This window comes from Periplaneta americana, chromosome 16, assembly GCF_040183065.1.
Source record: "Periplaneta americana isolate PAMFEO1 chromosome 16, P.americana_PAMFEO1_priV1, whole genome shotgun sequence".
NCBI lineage: Eukaryota > Metazoa > Arthropoda > Insecta > Blattodea > Blattidae > Periplaneta > Periplaneta americana.
In genome coordinates, this window is record NC_091132.1 from 63,880,053 (window position 1) to 63,899,975 (window position 19,923).

Genomic DNA, 19,923 nt, shown 5'->3' on the forward strand with positions numbered 1-19,923 from the left:
TTAATGTTCCTATTTATGTCAGGCGAAGAATACAATGCGTGCAGTTCTGTGTTGTGTAACTTTCTCCATTCTCCTGTAACTTCATCCCTCTTAGCCCCAAATATTTTCCTAAGCTCCTTATTCTCAAACATTCTTAACCTTTGTTCCTCTCTCAAAATGAGAGTCCAAGTTTCACAACCATACAGAACAACCGGTAATATAACTGTTTTATAAATTCTAACTTTCAGATTTTTGGACAGCAGACTGGATGATAAAAGCTTATCAACCGAATAATAACAGGCATTTCCCATATTCATAAAAGCTATAAATGTGTTTAATTTAGCTTAAATTTGTAGAAAGAGACCGGGATATAAATATGACGTGTCATAGAAAACCGAGCCTTGCTTATAAGATGTCTCAGCCTATGTATAAACTTTAGGCTTATAACTGTCCTTAGATAATGCGGAAATGTATCCTACTTCTTTAAATCCTGTAACATTAATTCTTGAAAGATGTGGCTCAGGGGAGAATGATAGAAAGTCCTGTGAGTGATTTGTAGGCGTAGTAATTCTGCGGTAATGGAGTCGACGTACGATGTAGTCCATTTCTCAGAAGTGACCGGGAGATGGAGAACCGAATTCAACGTAAAAGAGAAAGAGAGAGCTAATGATAGGAGCAGGCTGATGCATAGCGGTTGTTCCTGTTACATCACTCGACCTTGCCACGCACAGAGACTTAAGGCCGGAAAGATAGAGAACTTTAATTGTCTAACTGAATCCCTCGATGATTCACAACGCGGAAGAAGTAATATTCATATTGTAAATTTTGTACAGATAGATACGAACTTACAGACGCACGCGCCTTTGTTTTGCAGGGTTGAAATAGAGATGGGATAAGCGATTGATTTTATTTTTATTTTCATCAACGAAAGAACTGTATTTTACTTTCTTTTTTCTATTATGATATTATTTTCATTTGTTAGTGTCTTTTTTTTTCTTGGGTTATTTTACGACGCTGTATCAACATCTAGCTTATTTAGCGTCTGAATGAAATGAAGGTGATAATGCCGGTGAAATGAGTCCGGAGTCCAGCACCGAAAGTTACCCAGCATTTGCTCGTATTGGGTTGAGGGAAAACCCCGGAAAAAACCTCAACCAGGTAACTTGCCCCGACCGGAATTCGAACCCGGGCCACCTGGTTTCGCGGCCAGAAGCGCTGACCGTTACTCCACAGGTGTGGACCTGTTTAGTGTCGATTATTATTATTATTATTATTATTATTATTATTATTATTATTATTATTATTATTATTTAATATGTTAGCATTCTGTTATTTAACTTTCTGTTAAATTTTCACTGTTTGTATACTTTGTGACCTGGTAGAGTGTAAGAGAAGGCCCTATGGTTTAACTCTACCAGTATAAATAAATAGATTATTATTATTAAAAAAAAATCGGTTGTTCTATTACGGAGACAACGGAATTACATTATTAGTCCTGTTAATTTCTTTGTTTAAGTATTAAGCTTCATAACAATCTTCACTAAATCTAAGTTAAGACAGAAACCATTCATTCATTCTTAGATTAATGCCAAGGGCAGGTCCTTCACTGTAAACTCAGCATATCCCAATCGTCTTGTTCTTAGTCTCCGCATATTATCCATATTATAATCTTAATGTTGCCCTATCATCTAATAAGCCTATCTTCTTCTGTCCCGAACTTTTTTCATGTTCACCATTCCTCCCAATGCATCCTTCAATAGGAACTTTCTTCTTAGCCAGTGATCCAGCCAATTTAATTTTCCATTTGTAGTCAATTTCAGCATTATTCTTTCATCAGTCTCTTATTTTGTCTTTCTATTTCATACGTTCCATTCTTATCCACATCCACATTTCAAATGATTCTAGTCGTTTCTCTTCACTGCGTCGTAATATCTATATTACTGTCCCATACAATGCCACACTCACCAATCTCTTTCTTAGTTACTTTTTCCAGAGGTCCCGAGAAAATGCTCCTTTTCCTGTTAAAAGCGTCCTTTGCCATTGCTATCCAAACAATATAATATGACAATAAGTAAAGCCAGAAAAGTTTGCAATAAGAAGGATGTTGTGTGAATTAAATAAATAAGTAGTTAAATAAATCACTATATACATCTGTGCAAAATCGCTTCTTTAATAAATCGAATGATTTTCAATTAAAATCAAATGATATAAAATAGTCGAAAAAGTTATTGTTTTTCATTCGATTATCACATCCCTATGTTGAGAGCTTGTAGTTTCTCCAACATGGTTTAGTGAGCGATTTCTTCTGCTTAGCAATGTACATTCCTCATTCTTCGAGAATTTATATGCCATTACTTCAGGTAGACTGAAGTGAGACCGCTATAACTCAATGTTTCATTAGCATCTGAGTGAAATGAAGATGATCTATTATCTATTAGTCCCCCTTCAGGGGAGGGACGGACTGGTATGTTGTCTGGTAATAATATCACTGAAATGAATCCAGGATCCAGTGTCGATAGTTACCCAGCATTTTCTCTTAATGGGTTGAGAGAAAACCCCAGAAAAATTCTCAATCAGGTAACTTGCCCACTTGCAGGGTGCTTGCCCACTTGCAGGGTGCTTGCCCACTTAGGGTGCTTGCCCACTTGCAGGGTGCTTGCCCACTTGTTGGGTGCTTGCCCACTTGCAGTGTAAATAAATACATACATACATACATACATATCGAACTAAATGCAAGTATCGTATACATGCGCATTGAAATTGCCGTCAACTTTCCCCAACCAGGATCTGAACCCGGGCCCGCTCGTTTTACGGTCAGACATGCTAACGGTTACTCTACAACGGTAGACTTCATTCTCTTCCGACTATACAAATTTTATAATTTTACTTACGTAGTGTAATAGTATGAGACGTAGATGGGAAGATAATATTAAAATAGATTTGAGGGAGGTGGGATATGATGGTAGAGACTGGATTAATCTTGCTCAGGATAGGGACCAATGGCGGGCTTATGTGAGGGCGACAATGAACCTCCGGGTTCCTTAAAAGCCAGTAAATAAGTAAGTGTAACAGTATGAAAATATGAAGAAAAAAGATAGAATGATAAATAGACAATGAGGAAATAAATAAAGATGTGACGTAAAATAGAATTAAAGTTAAAGAAAAGGTAGAATAAATATGAATATACATATAACGAATGAGCGGGAAAAGGACGAATAAGAGGAAAGGAGGAAGAAAAGCGGAGATGAAATAAAATAAGAAAGGACAATTTAAAAGAAGTATAATAAGAGAATAAAGACAAGACAAAGAATGTGTGAAAGAAAGGAATGAAGGAAGGAAGTAATAAGGGAAAATGAACGAAAGTCTTAGTGAGCGAAGAATTAAAAAATAAATAACAGTATGGAAGTAAGGAAATAGAAACAATGTAGAAAAGAAAGAATGCAAGCAAGAGAATAAGGCAGAAAAGAAATATAGAAGGAGGAAAAAGAACAGCTGGAAAGAATGAAAAAGAAAATCTTTCTAAGCAGAAAAGTTGCAAGAAAAGAAATCCCAGCTGAACACGCGCTCTCTCATGTGCAAATGAACAAATATTAACACAAAAAGTAAGTGTGTTCTTGTTAGTGTATTCTTCAAATCTCAAACAAACAGGTACTTTGTAATTTTAAATGTTGTCGATTGGTCCTCCTTGTTAAATTATTGACAAACCGTAAGAGAACTTGCTCTCGACTCTATACGTGATATGCGATCCTCTAGTCAAATACAGAAAGTTTATTTTAAAGCATCTACCATACCTCAATAACTTTCATGACATAAGAAAACAATGCATTTGTTTTTATTGGTATGACAAAAGAAATGGAAATACTACTCCACTTTCATATGTGTAGTCTCAGGAGTATGAAACAAAGACGTTCATAAAGTAGGATGTCCTTTCGGCTGAAGAATGCCATTTGAAAAACCTAAATATAATAAGAATCTGATAGAAAATCTGTAAAGAAGATTTGAATAAGCCTTCCTACTCCATTTACATTGAGATAAAATACATCGGGCTTTATGTACGATACATTTGTTCTCTGTTGTTTACATCAGTGTACTTTCTCCTCGTACACTGAAACATTGAAAATATCCCAAGGCTTTCCAAAATCTTAAAAATGAATATCAAATCTAGAATAAATAAATGAATTTCAAAAGCCTTTCAAATTTATAAGCTTAATAAATACTACTTAGCAAAAGTTAAGAAATTGAAGAGTTTAATAAAATGTTATAAATTACAATTACAGTCCAGTATATTATAACAATTCAATTTAATTTTTTTTATTTAAACTTAAGTTTTTGAGGTAGGTCGAAGTAATAAAACTTATGACAGAAATGAAAAAAGACTGCTGTATAGCTCAGACGATAGATAAGTTTGCTGCTGATCCGAAGCTACATTCAGGCGTGGATTCAATTACCACTTAGGCTGATTACCTGGGTGGGTTTTTACAAGATTTTCTCCAACTGTAAGGCAAATATCAGTTAATAAAGTGACGAATCCTCCGCTTCATTTAACCAAATGCCATTTTGCTATAAACAATTTTATCGACAATAAATAACTGAATAGTTGATACAGCGTCATTAATAACCGACTAGAAAGCAAGGGAGCAATCTTAAAACAAGTATGACAAGAAAAACCAACAACAGTAACTTTATTAAAAATATTCAACTTCTCTCACAAAATGTATGCTCTAGTACTTCATTAGTATAATCTAAGATATACACATAGTCATATTCTATCAACTTTGTAATTGCTACATTTGTCATCTTCTGCGATAAGTTGAAATATTCACAGCTTTTATGTTTATTTCCTATTCAATCTTGCCCACATCTTGTCATTCTTATTTTTTTGCATTTCTGTTTGATTAAAGTCATTTCTGTACTTAATATTTGGATCCATATTTAATATTACTAACAAAAATTAATTAATTAACGCGAAACATTGCTATAGGTCATAGATCTCACATAAACTGAAGGTTTCTTCATGTGAGAATCGACTAATCGACCATACTTTAGTTTGAAAATAATCACCTGATTTATTCATTGTCATTATCATGATCATCTTCCTTCAAGGGAAGGCCTGAAAGTTCAATGTTTTCTAAAACTGGCTAAGTTCTTCTCTCCTTTGAATCAACATTTTAAGAAATGCAGAGGGTGTCTTTCTTTGTACGTGTTCATTACGACTTTGTTGGTGTCTGATTTCATACGGATTAAATTAAGTGATTTGGATTATGAATTGAGTTATACAAATTCAAAGCAAAATTTTGGTTGTTTCAACATTGCTTTCCGACTTTATTGGTGCCTAATTTCATAAGGATTAAATAAAGTGAATTTGATTCTGAATTGAGTTACACAAATTCCAAACAAAATTTTGGTTGTTTCAACATTGCAAAGATCCAATATTTTAAGTTCATGTATGATTTGAGGCTTTCTCGGCGTTGGTTCGCTAATATGTTTTCGCGGGATATCAGCCGAGTTAAGATTTTGGAATGCTCCAAGCTTTCGACTGCTATCTCTGCAGCCATCTTCAGGGAAGCCACTACTGGGATCGTACAATCAAGGAGGCCATAGAGATCAAGCTGGAGAAAAACAACTTTAACAGAGACAGTGGACTCCAGCTCAGTCAGGCATGGACACCGGCCTTAGACCAACTCAGGCCCTCTTACAATCAAGGTCATGAAGATCACGGACCGAGGACGGCAACCGATTCCAACCGGCGGAACAGGGCTCGCCGCCCGCCAAACTTCACGCAGTAATCCCGGGAGGGGCGGAGCTTACGAGCGATGACAATTCCCGGCCCCGGATTGGCAGATCCGCCAACCAATCCCGTTTCACCTGAGACAGCCACATCTATATAACCTTTCGACTTTCTGTTCGGACATCACTTCCCTGAAGATGGCTGCAGAGATAGCAGTCGAAAGCTTGGAGCATTCCAAAATCTTAACTCGGCTGATATCCCGCGAAAACATATTAGCGATTTTAAGTTCAGTTATTATAACAGAAATACATTTTCATTATATACTGAAATCCTAATGTAATTAAAACATTTTATAATATAATTACAAATAACCTGACTAATATACATTAATTAAATGAACAATTGTTGACAACGCAGTTATCAAATATGAATGAAAGAGTGTCATTTTCTTTAGAGACAATGGACATGGAATTAGAAAATGAAGATTTAAATGTGTAAGTAGGATTTCGCACTTTATTTAGTTCTTCAACATTACATTAATTAATTCATGCTTATCGATTTACGGGGAAACACTTGACAATACTGACTAAACAAAAGAACAACCATGCGATAAATTGATTGTGATAAATCGAGCTGCAAAATTATCGCGATGTATGATTATGATTGGTTGGAATTCAAAATTTCATAACACTTCATTGTTCGAAAATGGAATGTCGTCATTTAAACGAAAATAGTCTCTATAATTATTACAAATTATAAGTTTATCTATGTGAGAATATTTCGAATATGTCAGCAGTTTCAACCAAAAATAGATTTTTCCACTAATTTTTCTAAACCATATAAATATACTCGTACGGTTAGACCAAAATAACTTCTATAGGGAGTAAATTATTCAGACGAGTGAGCAATTGCAGGGTCGGACGAACAGACACACGGATGAAGGAAGAAAGACAGGAATGAACGAAGTACAGTGTGATAAAATTACGCTTAGACGTAACATGTAACGTTCTTTGAAATGTGTAATGCGCACGGACGTATTTTCAGTGATTTTGTCCAAACAAAACTTTTGACAATTATGATCAAAATACAAAGAAACAACATAAAAGAAGCGTTTGGAAGCTATTTCTAGGAATATATCCTACCTTGTTTCACTTACATTTACTATAAAACTACTCAACCATATTTTAAATTAAATGTTTAAATAATTTTCACTGGAAAACATACTGTGGCAATTAAAGTAAACACACTGCAGTATTTTAACGGAAATGTGACATGACTTCATAGAAATGAAACTGGCAAGAGCGTTTACACTGAAATTTGTCAATGAATCAATAGGTTTGTCCGTACAGCAAGTTTGTGATGGTTTGAGAACTGTTTGCAAACTGCTCCAACCACACCTATAGCGCATGATCGGTTTGAAAACTAATTTCCAACCATCCGTGATTTCAGTTGTACAAACGCGTTTTCAAACTAGTTGAAACCACTGCCGTCTAGATATGTGTTTGAACTTACGACAGCAGAATTAATTAATTAAAATATTGTGATACTTCATATTGTTCAGAGAGATTCTCTGCACATGGCGAGTTACACGGAAATAATAAATTCGCTGTTATTGTACCTAGGGGTAGTAATGTAGTAAATGTTTCATTCTTGGGCCTGTCTCTTTCCTCAAATAATTCCAGCAAGCCTAACTCATTCCCACTGGATATATATTCCATATCGTTATCACTAGAAGTGTTTCAATCAGACATCTGAAATAAAAATTACAGGTCTAATTTAGCCTAACTTCTATTTTAAATATTTAAATATTCGAGGGTCACTAGGATAAAACAGAAATTTTCGCATAACATTAACGCAACTTCGTATTGGGATGGTAATAAATTAATGTCACGCCCCAATGCTGCAAACTCAAAAACTTCTATGGTGATATATCTTGCATCATAAGAGTTAAAAGCCACCTGTGTTGTTCAGTTGGTTAAGGCGCTTGCCTGCCGTTCAGAAGTTGCGCTCGGGCGCGGGTACGATCCCCGCTTGGGCTGATTGCCTGGTTGGGTTTTTCCGAGGTTTTCCCCAGCCGTAAGGTGAATTTCAGGTAATCTATGGCGAATCCTAGGCCTCATCTTGTGAAATGCCATCTCGCTATCACCAATCTCATCGACGCTAAATAAACTAGTAGTTGATACAGCGTCGTTAAATAACCAAAAAATCATGAGTTAAATTTCGCTGGACTTATTTGATAATCCCAAACTACTCTCGGACGTGTGTTCAATTCCCTCTCGGATTCATTACCATATTGGGGTTTGCCCCGTGTTTTCCACAACTGTAAGTGAATCTCAAGTAATCACTTAGTGAATCCTCGGCCATATCTAGACATATACCATCTCGCTATCATCAATTCCATCGACGCAAATAACCTGATACAGCGTCTTTAAATAACCCACTAAAACAATTAAAATCTCGTTCCGTCCCCTCCAACCCACACACTTTCTGAAGGTTTTCTAGTTTACTGCAGAACATGAGGACTGCTATACAGAGATCACTTCTGGTAGCTGTCAGGTTTTTTTTTATAGAGTTGACAGTAACTTTTCGCGATGGTCTCAGTAGCGCCGACGTTAAAGGCTAAATTACGATCGGGGTTACGATCACTGACGCGTTCATCACCAATGAAAGGGCTGTGATTTGTTAAGTTTAAGGTAAAAGAGTCGGATGCTCAGTTTGAACAACATGTACGTAATGCTCTACACCTGTAGTGTCCAAACTTTATTAACATGTATCTCTCTAAAGATATTTACGAAATTCCGTCACTGTTAAATTTCTCTTTCAAATACACAGTATAAATCTTAACTGAGGCATTTATATTATTGGTCTGTGTTGAAAGGAATTGTAAATGAACATATGCAAAACCATTATTATTAATATGCTTTTGTTTTAACTCTTGATGCGCAAAAAGTTGCAGCCATAATTTTACATAACTTTTACAGCTTATAATGGATCATTTTGGAATATTTTAAGGTACGTAACGTAACTTTAAGATGCACAGTGTTTTCTCTACGCACTATTACATACTATGTGAAAAAATATATACTAGTACAGTCAGAAAGTACCGGTACTTCGGGTGGCAACGCCGTGCTCTATAGGAAACTTCTCCTCTTTGTCCGTGTGGCATGAGACCTACACTCCAGGCGTATAGAATGAATGCGGCTACGCATGAGAATGGGGCGTACTTTGAAGGCGGTGCTGTGCAAATGGTTATATGCCATCTGTAACAAAATTACCTACACATGTTTGCACTGAGTCTATACGCCTGGAGAGTAGGTCACATACCATACGGACGATACAGAGAAGTTGCCTATAGAGCATGGCGTTGCCATCTGAAGTTCCGGTACTTTCTGACTCTACTAGTATTTTGTAACTTTTATTTCAAACAAGAATGTAACTTTTATTCAAAGCAACAATAATCACTCTCTATAATTGAATGTAAACACTACTGTCAACAATGGGAGTTCCACTCCACTCCAGTATTCGTTATTGCACTCCACAGACGACAGTGACAATTTACTTGGATTATTGAGAACAACAATGAACTGTTAATCTTAACTAATGTTCACAGAGCACTATTTACAAATCAGAACTGTCAGTTCTCAGTTCACAGTTCGTTTGCCTTCGCTAGTTCTTCTGGCTCAATCACTCGAGTTCACAGTATCTCGAACCCCAGACCTTCAGAGACAGTCCACTGAACTTCGAACTCAGGTCCCCCAACTACGGTCCACTGCACTCAAACTCAGGACTTCCGGCTCCCACAGTTACGGACACAACTCAAGTCGAACTCCGGTCTCGAAGCTAGCTTCAGTGCTACACAAAACTGGCTGGCTTGCTGTCCAACGACTACAACAACAATAGCTACAAACTGACTGCTCACTCACTTGCCTCTCTTCTTTTATAACCATACCGTAGTTTACAGAGAGTACGATGCTGGACATTTCTACGGATGTCCAGAAGATGGCACCTCTGGATTTCTCCCCTCACTGCCGCGGTCGCCATCTCTCCTCTCCTCTCTACGCCACAGCACATGCCCCAGGAAGCGGATGCGCGCGCAACTTATTTGCCGCGTCGCCCCGATCCTTCCACGTGCGCCCCTGCGCCCCTGCGTGATCGAGTCTCGACGGGGCTGTCACAATATATACTGTACATACATATGAAATTTTGCATATACGATTATGAATGCACAAATCTCAAAATGAACACAAATTAGGCCTATGTAAGGTAGTTTGATATTCTTACTGGTAGTTTCTGGACTATAATAATGCTTCTGTGATTAGTTACGTTGGAGAAAAAAAATATATTTTTTATAATTTTTCGTTTAACCTTGTCCTATTTTGGAACTTACTAATGCCTGAAGGAGAGGGGACGATTCTGTGTAAAATATTATTATTATTATTATTATTATTATTATTATTATTATTATTATTATTATTATTAAGATGCAAAGCAAGCAACTAAGTGTGACCAAGCGTTCAGCCGCATCGAATGAGGATAATAATAATTTTATATATGGTATTTTCTAACTACGATTCTATTCCCTCCCCCTCATCAGAATTTTTAATTCGAACTTGCATGCGCCCAAAAAATATTGTAGCTACGAAGAAGATGAGACGTATGAACTAAGCTGTATGGAAAGCATTATAGTAGTAGAATGTTGCAATAATATCTTGTAGCTCTTGATGCAGAGCAACAGCAATGAGATGAAACTCGGCTCTGTGTGTCTAACTCATATAATCAAAATCAATTGGAATGTTGCCAATAGCTTTGCGTAATAGCTTCAAGCGGAATAGCAATGATTTGCATTCAATTGTTCTAATTTCACAGCAAGAGCAACATTAACGAATTTACCTCACGTGCTTCTAGTTCACAGGGAATTGCGTTACGTCACAAGACTACCATCAGTAATTCTCAGAATTGCCTTTATTTTCTTATTTGGAAAATGACATTTTGTAAAAGTGAATATTTAAAGATTTTAATGTTGATTACACCACATTACACCCGGGACAGTCGATTTTGTCCTATCGCCTCTACTGTTTGTGCATGAAAATCAATAACAAACACTCGCATAACAATACGAAATAATTCAATTATTCAAACCATTGCATTTTTTACATATTCTGAAAATAGAAGAAGAAATACATTTTAAAAAAAGAACAGGATAAAGAAATGAAAAGCCGAATGGAAGGTAAGTCTATTGTTACAGTCTGTTCGATAATGAAATTTATTCGTATTTTATTATGTTCATGACTCAATACTATAGAAGACATCGGCAGAAGAAGGCGAAAGACAATGGTAGAGATACGGAGGGCAGCGTGGACGAAGGCTCTGATGCAGCCGTCGGCAGAAATGTCATCGCTATGCCTGTTGCAGGGGCAGGCAAGGAATACACATCCCTCCTCCCAACCAACCCTTTGCAGATACATTGTACAAGCAGCTACAAGTGGAGTAACATATAGCTAGTTAAGCATGGCTCTGTCCAAAGGTAGGAAACGTGTATTTAAAGAAGAATGGGAGGAGACGTATTTTTCTTGTGTTATGGAAACAATAGTATATGTTTATTGTACTCGAAAGTTTTAAAGAGCATTTATCAACACAATATTAAACGTCTTTATAATGTAGCCTGTGTCATAAAGAGCATTTATGAACATTTTAAATCCAAATTGCAATACGAAAGGCAATGGCAAAGCATATTAGATATATACGATATGGTACGATCATTCATTACAGTGACAGATAGCTGAAAATCAAATATGAGGGAAAAACAGTTCCATCATTTCCCATGCTTACAATCTCTTTCTGATACTTCTGAATCAAATTTAAATAATTATGGTCATCTAAATCTAAAAATAGAATTTCAACAACGGAGATTCGTTGATTTTAAAAATATTGCAAATGATTTCTTACTTTTTGCGAATCCTTTGACCATAGACATAAACAAGGTTAAGCCAGAAATGTAGCCAGTAGTAGCTGAGTGAGACATATTTACAAACATGGTGCAAAGACATGTATAGTTTAAATTTCTTTAAAATTCTGTCTACGGAAAAATATGCTTCCCTTAGGTTATTTGCCGCCAATATAGCGGCTATGATTCGTTCCACTTACAGTTGCGAACATTTTTTTTAATTTTCAAAATTGAAATTTGCAAAATCAAAACAAAGATCGCGGCTGAAAGATGAAATGATGAAAGATGAGTGGAACGGGGAAAAATTCTCTCCGGCATCGGGATTTGAACCCAGGGTTTCAGCTATACATGCTGACGCTCTATCCACTAAGCCACACCGGATTCCCATCCCGACATCGGAACGAATCCCCTCAGTTTAAGTTCCACCTCTTGGGTTCCCTCTAGTGACCTACCCTCATGCACTGCGTCATTGATGTAAGACAATGGCACAATGTCCACACATGTGCAAAGGTGTACTCATGAGTGACTAAGTGGCCGGGATCCGACGAAATAAGCGCCGTCTTTAAACCACTAAGTGATTATTTTCCTCATATCATATATTATTATGATGTACGGAAGTACTCATCTTTCATCATACGATAACGCAGAATATCTGTACAGAACTATCATATGTATTTCGGTACATCATAATAATATATGAAAGGTGGAAGTTTATTCGCTATCTTGAGATTGGCTAGGCCTACTTGTGACATAAGCTTAGAATTCTGCGGCACGATACAATAAATATGAAGTCTGTGATGGCCGTACGCCACTGATGTCTGAGCGGGCCCTCCACCTTACCCACAATCATGCGACGTCATGTGTATTCCTGGTTGCATTGCCTGATGTCATCGTGAGTACAATTTTGCCGATAACTGTTCTAATGCAAAACGGAACAGGCAAAGAATAAGAAAAACATGAAGAAGAAGAAGAAGAAATGTTCATGACTTATAAAGACAGCGCTGTTAGATTTTATCACATGCAGCCAGTTTGTACTCAATGAATAGCCCATGTACAACTTTTATTCTCAGTCAAAAACTTTTATTAGATACATCAACATAACAAAGCATATACATATATGATAAATGTTTTCCAATGAACTTTTCGCATTATTTGGCATCATCTGATTTCTGTGTAAAAGCAAACATCTAACATATTAACGATGGTGATTAGATGTGGCTGCATATCAATACTGAACATATTAATTATGTTACATTAAGTAGTGACTTTAATTATGCATAATTTATAATTAAACTCATGAATCCATTATTGAATTATTATTATTAATGTCTACTTGATGCAACATAATCAATTAATAAGTCCAATGTTGATATGCAACCACACGTAATCACCGTCGTTAATGTATTAGATAGGCTATTACTTTTACACAGAAATCTGATGATACCAAATAAAGCGAGAACGTTCGTTGTAAAACATTTATAATATATTATATGTATATGTCTATATCATATTTATATATTTAATATAATGATAAGTTTCTTTCGTATATCTACCCAGATAAAAAAGGCATTTTAACTTCCAGGCTCCAATTATGAAAAATTTCTTCCCCATGAGTGAGCCAGCGCTCGTTTCGTACAATTAGTTCAAGGTATGTCGCCTTAGATCACGCAGCTATGACGCGGGACATACGGAGAGTTTCAGGATACATAATGTGTCCAGTAGTACAATTTTATCTCTATCGTATTAAATGTTTGTATTTAAGTTCATATTACAGGAAGACTAATTCTATTCACTCACGAGTTTTATGTCCTAGGTGACGTTCCAGATTTGTTGTTTGTTACAACTGACGTTATCAGTAGTGACACAATGGAAAATGACAATCATGACAACTAAGCTTAGTCACAATGTTTCATCGGAGTTTAATCAGGATAGAGTGGAGAATTTGTGTTACAAAGTGCAGAGGTCACTGTAATCAAAAGGTACATAAGAGATTAACTCCAGGTTCTCTGAATAGAAATAAACTGGAATTTAACTTCATTGGAAAATGTGAAGTGAGCTTTATGATTCTGAATGGTCAAAGAAGCGACAAATTCACTGGAATTACTCTTACACTAAAAGCCGTACATACAATTCAAGGGTTCAGAGCCACAGTGGGCCAAGCGCAATTTATTAAAAACAGAGAAAGCAAGGGTTAAAGTTAAGTGAATACCACAGTTTAATGAAGATTGACATTTCATTTAGTTCTAATTTGCATACTTTATATTACTTGCTATATGTTTAATTAAATTATGGTAATCAGTTATGGTTGTGAAACTTGGACTCTCACTTTGAGAGAGGAACATAGGTTAAGGGTGTTTGAGAATAAGGTGCTTAGCAATATATTTGGGGCTAAGAGGAATGAAGTTACAGGAGAATGGGGAAAGTTACACAACACAGACTGTACGCATTGTATTCTTCACCTGACATAATTAGGAATATTAAATCCAGGCGTTTGAGATGGGCAGGACATGTGGCACGTATGGGCTAATCCAGAAATGCATATAGAGTGTTAGTTGGGAGGCCGGAGGGAAAAAGACCTTTGGGGAGGCAGAGACGTAGATGGGAGATACTATCTATATATATAATTTGAACTGGTAATGGAAATTACGGGAAAACGGCTGAACGGATTTTAATAAATGGCCCCTCATTTTGAAGCTTGGAACCCAAAGTTTTTCGGAAAAGTAGTAGTTTTCAGTGAAATGTCAATTTTCCTACATAATTTTCCTATTTTCCAAAATCCATCTGTTGTCAGTTTTGAGAACTAATTTTATTCAATCACGGCCGACTTGATTGAATTTCAGAACAAAACACACACTACAATAAACAATAGGCTATTATACGAAGGCCATGACATGGATAAATATATAATAGGATGCGAAACTGCGGACAGCACGATCTAGATGCGGTATTCTGAAATAAGGTGATCAGCGCCCGACGTCGTAGGTGGTAAATCATAGAACTACGTGAGGACCAGCGTTCTCCACTCTCCGATACGAAGTAGTCAGAACGTTGGCCGATGACTAGCCAACAGCGTTATGAAGGCAAGATGGATTCCAGAAAAATGCAAAAGATTCGAGGAAGATGCTCAGCGCCTGGATGCAAGACTGTTAATACTGTGGGAGGGAAGCATTTTTTCTATTTTCCTCAGGAACCTATGAGGTAAGCTTTAGTATTATTATTGTGTCCTGTGTAGCCTAAACCTTACACTTGAAAACAATGTACTTTTTGGTGAAGTAGGTTAGACGAGCTGTGCATTGCTTTCTGCTAATTTATTTAGGATTGTAGTAGGAGTATAAATTTAGATGGTTCCGAAATTCAGTCAAACTGTAACGAAATGTGAAATATTGACGAAAAAGAGCAAGAAGGCTGAAAATGAAACCTCGTAAACCTGAATTGTAGCATTAGGCCACATGGCTGCAAACTAAAGCCACGTGGTTTTTAGTATAAACATCTCACAGTTATGGAAAATAAAATTATGCCTTCTTTGATGTAGTTAGCCATTCTGGAGAAATTCTCAATCATGTGTAGTAATAATAATAATAATAATAATAATAATAATAATAATAATAATAATAAGCTTAGGCCTAATATTTAATTTAGTTTGTACCCAATATCTGTTGCTGCTACCAGTTTTCCTATGGTCACTCACCACCTAGTGATGCGCATTAGACATCTCTTAAAATAACACAAATTCAGCAGATAACTTATTATTTTTTTCCCCAATTTTTGCATGATTTCTATTCAATATTTCTTCTACTTTATCTCATTAGTAATTGTAATCCATTGCTTTAGGTGTTGGAAGTGGCTCCGATTTTGTGGGCTAGAGGACCGGTATCGAGTTGCCGCAGATGCCACACACAGGTTGAGAATCTGCATGGACCACTTCATTGAGTCTGACTATTATAGCTCTTCACAAAAAGTGATACTTAAGCAAACTGCAGTGCCCACTGTTCATGCTAATGGATTAGTGGTGCCATCAAACCCTAAAATCCGGAGCCCACCATCTAGCCCAGTTATGCCTCGAGCGACCTTATCACCGGGGTCTACCCCAACTTTCAGGCATTACAAGACTTTGCGGACGTATGCTAGGAGGGCGAAGATTGATTCTGCAGCTGCTGAAGGTAATTAGTACACTAGCAATGTTTTTATGACATTCATGTTTAAAATTTCCGATTTCATTACTCTTTTCTTTATTTTCAGGTACGCGTAGTCTCATAGGTTTACAAGCTGCAACTGAGTAGGCTGCAGGCTTGGCAGCTATGCCTCAAACAATTCCTGCTCCTATGAGTACTCCAGCTTCAAAGATTACTGCTTCGACGGCATATGCCGGGATGAATAAAGATGCATGCCAACAAGGTAATTATTCCACTTAGTCAAGTTTATGGATTTCAAGGAATGCCTTAGTTTCTCATCAGCTGTTCTTACATTACATGTTTCAAAATACATAATTAATTATGTTTCGTTTTTTTTTGTGATTATTACAGGGAACAGTATGATTGGTGAACAGCTGAGGGGCTATCAGCAACCATCGCTCCTATTCAATGTGGTTCCCACAGCTGAAGGTAAGCGATACTGTCTTGTGAGCCTGGTAACATGCTAGTAATCATTTAAGTTAATTGCCCCCTGCCATATGTCTGCAGTTTTCATACTTCATTCTTTTACAGTAGCGAATAATAACAAATCCTCTTAACTACAGGGCAGGGTGTTTATCTTGTTATATATCGATCGTCCAGTTCAAAAGTGCGACAACTCAAAAATTGCCATTTTTTAGTTATTTATACTACTGAAAGCCCCTTTCGGAGCTCTTTCCGATTCAGTATTGAGATAAGTCATATTTACAACCAAAAAGAATAAAAACGAAATAAACTGCTTTAGAAGTAATTATAACTATGGACTTTATTAATTCATTATTACTACATTTCGAAATCTATTAATAATGAACTGGAAGATCGTGATATACTCGTCCTGAATACTGACTCAATTCTAATTGTCGTGGTTATGAACCACAACTCTGTCCCTTTTTAGGGGATTTATTTGAAACTTTCAACTGAAGATATCTCAAAACTTGTTTTTTTGTGTTGTCGCACTTTTGAACCAGACGATCGATATTGCAACTGATATCCTGACAAGTCTCCCTGGCACACGAAGTACACTATCATTCCCTCTTACTGACTTCTCTTTAATATCCCAACACCTCTGCTGATTATCCCTTTCTGTTAGTGTCAGTTGTCCTCTATAGCCCAGCCTATTAGCAAAAAAATATTTTATATTACATTACAACGAACAATTCAGATTAACACAATCAAATTTGTTGCAGCATTAAACTTTTGGATTGTTACTATTACTTAACATTTATATGAGTTATAATTTGTACAGTTAAGAGCAGTTTGAAATGAATGGAGCACAAAGTCTCTTCAATTCTTGCTTCAATTTATCATTTATTTCCTTAGATACTGACATGAATACATCCAAGATGGAACAGTTTCCTTCAGCTTCAGCTACACCTCCTTCCAAACTTGGTAAATATTGATCACATTTTGATGTATTGTCAATTTTGTAGTATGTTATATAGCCTATCCATAGCTTGCATGCCTTTTGTTAGGCCTACATTAACTTAACAAGGCTAAAGGTGTTGTCACGTTTCATTTTTTATTTAAAATAGTTCCCAGCAATTAGATTAATCTGAAGTTAATTTCGTAATCTTTAGGTCCTGGTGTTGCAAAACGAAAACTTTTCTCGAGTCCTCACTTCTCATCTTCACCCAGGAGCAACAAACTAAAAATGGCAGCTCTGAAAGCAAAGGTGAAGAGACTGGAGAAAAAATTGCAGTGTCTTTAAAGTAGTGTAAAGAGCTCATATTGTGTGTAACAAAAAGGTATAATATCATATTGGTGGAAAGTTCATAGCTTTTTTTATTATTTTTTTATATTTTTATTTATTTTTTTTTTGCCCCAGAAAAAAATGTTTTTAGCAAATGTTAAATATATTGTGTAATTATAGGGAGCAAAGTTACAGTATGTGGTACATGTGTGTGTATGTAAGAGAGATATTTGACTTTGGAAGTTGGGGGTTAACATACCTTCAGTTCACCTAGTAAACTTTTTTGCCCAACATAATGCAAGTAAGTGATGCAGCTCATGTATTTCACTCTGACCCTCAGTACATACAACATTTTGGTATACGTTACCGTTATGTGTATGCCAAACAACAATGTCTAAGAACCTTAGATGTGATCCTAGAAAAGTGTTCTAAAATGTGTTGCAAAATAGTAGATAGTAATATGACAGTTTCAATTATCAAACATTTTTTTGTAGTATCTGAAATCCGATTAATGTAATATGTATCTAGTCAGCGATGTATGCAACGGAGGGGAGAAAGGAATTGGCCACTCTTACTCATTACCTCCTGCTCTGATTGTCCCATGAGTGTTACTTGTAGGGTCCAAACCTGTTTTTGGACAGTTGACTAACCAATAGTTGATGGGTCCAGGCAGACAAGGGGACAAACCATAAATTTCGATACGTAGGATATCTCATTGGAATGTGAAGAAATATGTTCTGACTAAACTATATGACAACACATTATTCAAATGGTATCATTTACATCTGTAAACGAGCACAGATGGCAGAGCATTCCAAAATATAAATATATAGATGTGGCTTTTTCTCTTATCCGACTGGGCCCCACAATTTCAATTATTCAATTTGTTGTATAGACTTTACCAATGTACTGCACACTAAATATGTAAGTGTATCTGTGTGTATAGGATTACCAGATGTTCTGGATTTCGCTTGACATGTCCTGCATCCTGCCAGGGTTCGTAAAAATCAGAAATTGTCCTGCTTTTCTTTCTTGCCAATTCCCAATGGACAAAAGAGAGTAACTATTGAGTTGGGGTCCATTAGAGGAATTATGTTTGTAAAATCCTTGCTCAAACAAGTCGAGTCACCAGAGAAGTATTAACAATCCGAAAATTAAATAAGGTAAAAGCTAATTTAGAATCCGTATACTTCAATTCTATTCATGATAATAGTTTTGTATTAGTTTTATTATACAAAGACAAACAAATTACCTAATTATATAACAGAATGTAAAAAGACGTCACGTCAAGTATCAAGTTAGTCTATTATGCCCTGCTTGTATATGGAAAATTCTTTTTCATTTAAAATGACCTGCTTTTAAATTGTTACAATCTGGTAACCCTAGTGCACATGTAGTGTATGTTAAACAGTGATCTGATGGACCTTGTCAAAATTGTGTTGTTGAATGTATTGTAAAATAGTATACAGTAATATAGTAATTTCAATTATGTAACTAGTTTTTGCAGACTTAAAGTGCACTATACACTATTACCTAAAGAATAAAATCCCAATTATCTAACCTTGTTTTCTTTTATTTTCTGTCCCTGTTTGGCTGTATTTTAATTAGTTACATTATAAGGTAGTGTAAAATAGACCGTCTCTTCCAACTATTGGCTCCAATAACAATTTTCAGTGAAAGATGATGTGAGGAATAAAAATTTTAAAGTTTTACTTTAAATTGAGGGTTTGGGGCGGGGGGGAGGAGGAATATTTACTGCATATAGTTCAACTTTTCGCCGCCAGGCGCGCTGCTAGATACGCGGAGTAATTAGTTATTATTTTCGCTACTTGGGTGCGCTGCTGGATGCACGGAGTAGTTACTCTTTTCGCTACTTGGTGCGCTGCTAGATGTAATTACGCCTCTAACCGCATATAGATGGCAGCACGATCAATTCTACAACAGCGCCTCTAGTATGTGTTACGGGAAACTCAGTGAGTTTCGCATCCTATTATATATTTATCCATGGCCATGACCTGCAGGATTGCGGACATATTTAGAGCTCAATTTAATTTGTTATTAAAAACCGATTCTGCTGTGTATAATTTTCTGAGTACAGCTGTGTATTGGATATTCAAATCTACGAAACTTGAGGTGGTTTGATGACATTATTACCATTAGAAATTAAATATTATTATAGTTAATATCATGATGCGTCTGTTTTTCATTAATTGTACATAATATTGATGCTATAGTGATGATATGAAAGTGAAAAGTTTTGAGGTTATGTAAGTAAATGTAGAGAATATCTTAATTTAGATCTTCATTTCTATAATTTATTGAGTGACTGCTAATATATAACTACAAAACTTAAGATAATAATATTGTTATTAAAAATCAATAATTTTTATACTTATTAACCAAGTGGGGTTGC

General features: G+C 36.1%; 2 protein-coding genes across 4 annotated transcripts in view; one reads left to right on the forward strand and one right to left on the reverse strand.

Moving 5' to 3' along the window:
- The window catches only part of LOC138691390 (uncharacterized), a 1,027,639-nt gene that overhangs the window by 320,195 nt on the left and 687,521 nt on the right, over positions 1-19,923 (reverse strand). The window lies entirely within an intron of this gene.
- LOC138716386 (uncharacterized) lies at positions 14,548-19,070 on the forward strand. 3 transcript variants are annotated; one of them, XM_069849419.1, is made up of 6 exons: positions 14,548-14,849; positions 15,483-15,811; positions 15,891-16,046; positions 16,175-16,252; positions 17,141-17,209; positions 17,398-19,070. In XM_069849419.1, exons 3-6 carry the CDS (start codon positions 15,950-15,952, stop codon positions 17,526-17,528), a joined length of 375 nt encoding a protein of 124 aa, XP_069705520.1. In that variant the 5' UTR covers positions 14,548-14,849; positions 15,483-15,811; positions 15,891-15,949; the 3' UTR covers positions 17,529-19,070. The 3 variants fall into 2 exon arrangements, 2 of the variants coding, with proteins under 2 accessions (XP_069705520.1, XP_069705521.1); XM_069849420.1 differs by lacking the exon at positions 15,483-15,811.

Bases quoted from the DNA above. Each gene is read 5' to 3' on its own strand.
- LOC138716386 (XM_069849419.1), top strand. From the start codon at position 15,950: ATGCCTCAAACAATTCCTGCTCCTATGAGTACTCCAGCTTCAAAGATT. The intron at 16,047-16,174 runs GTAATTATTCCA...TGATTATTACAG, and splicing joins TAAAGATGCATGCCAACAAG to GGAACAGTATGATTGGTGAA. The intron at 17,210-17,397 runs GTAAATATTGAT...CGTAATCTTTAG, and splicing joins TACACCTCCTTCCAAACTTG to GTCCTGGTGTTGCAAAACGA.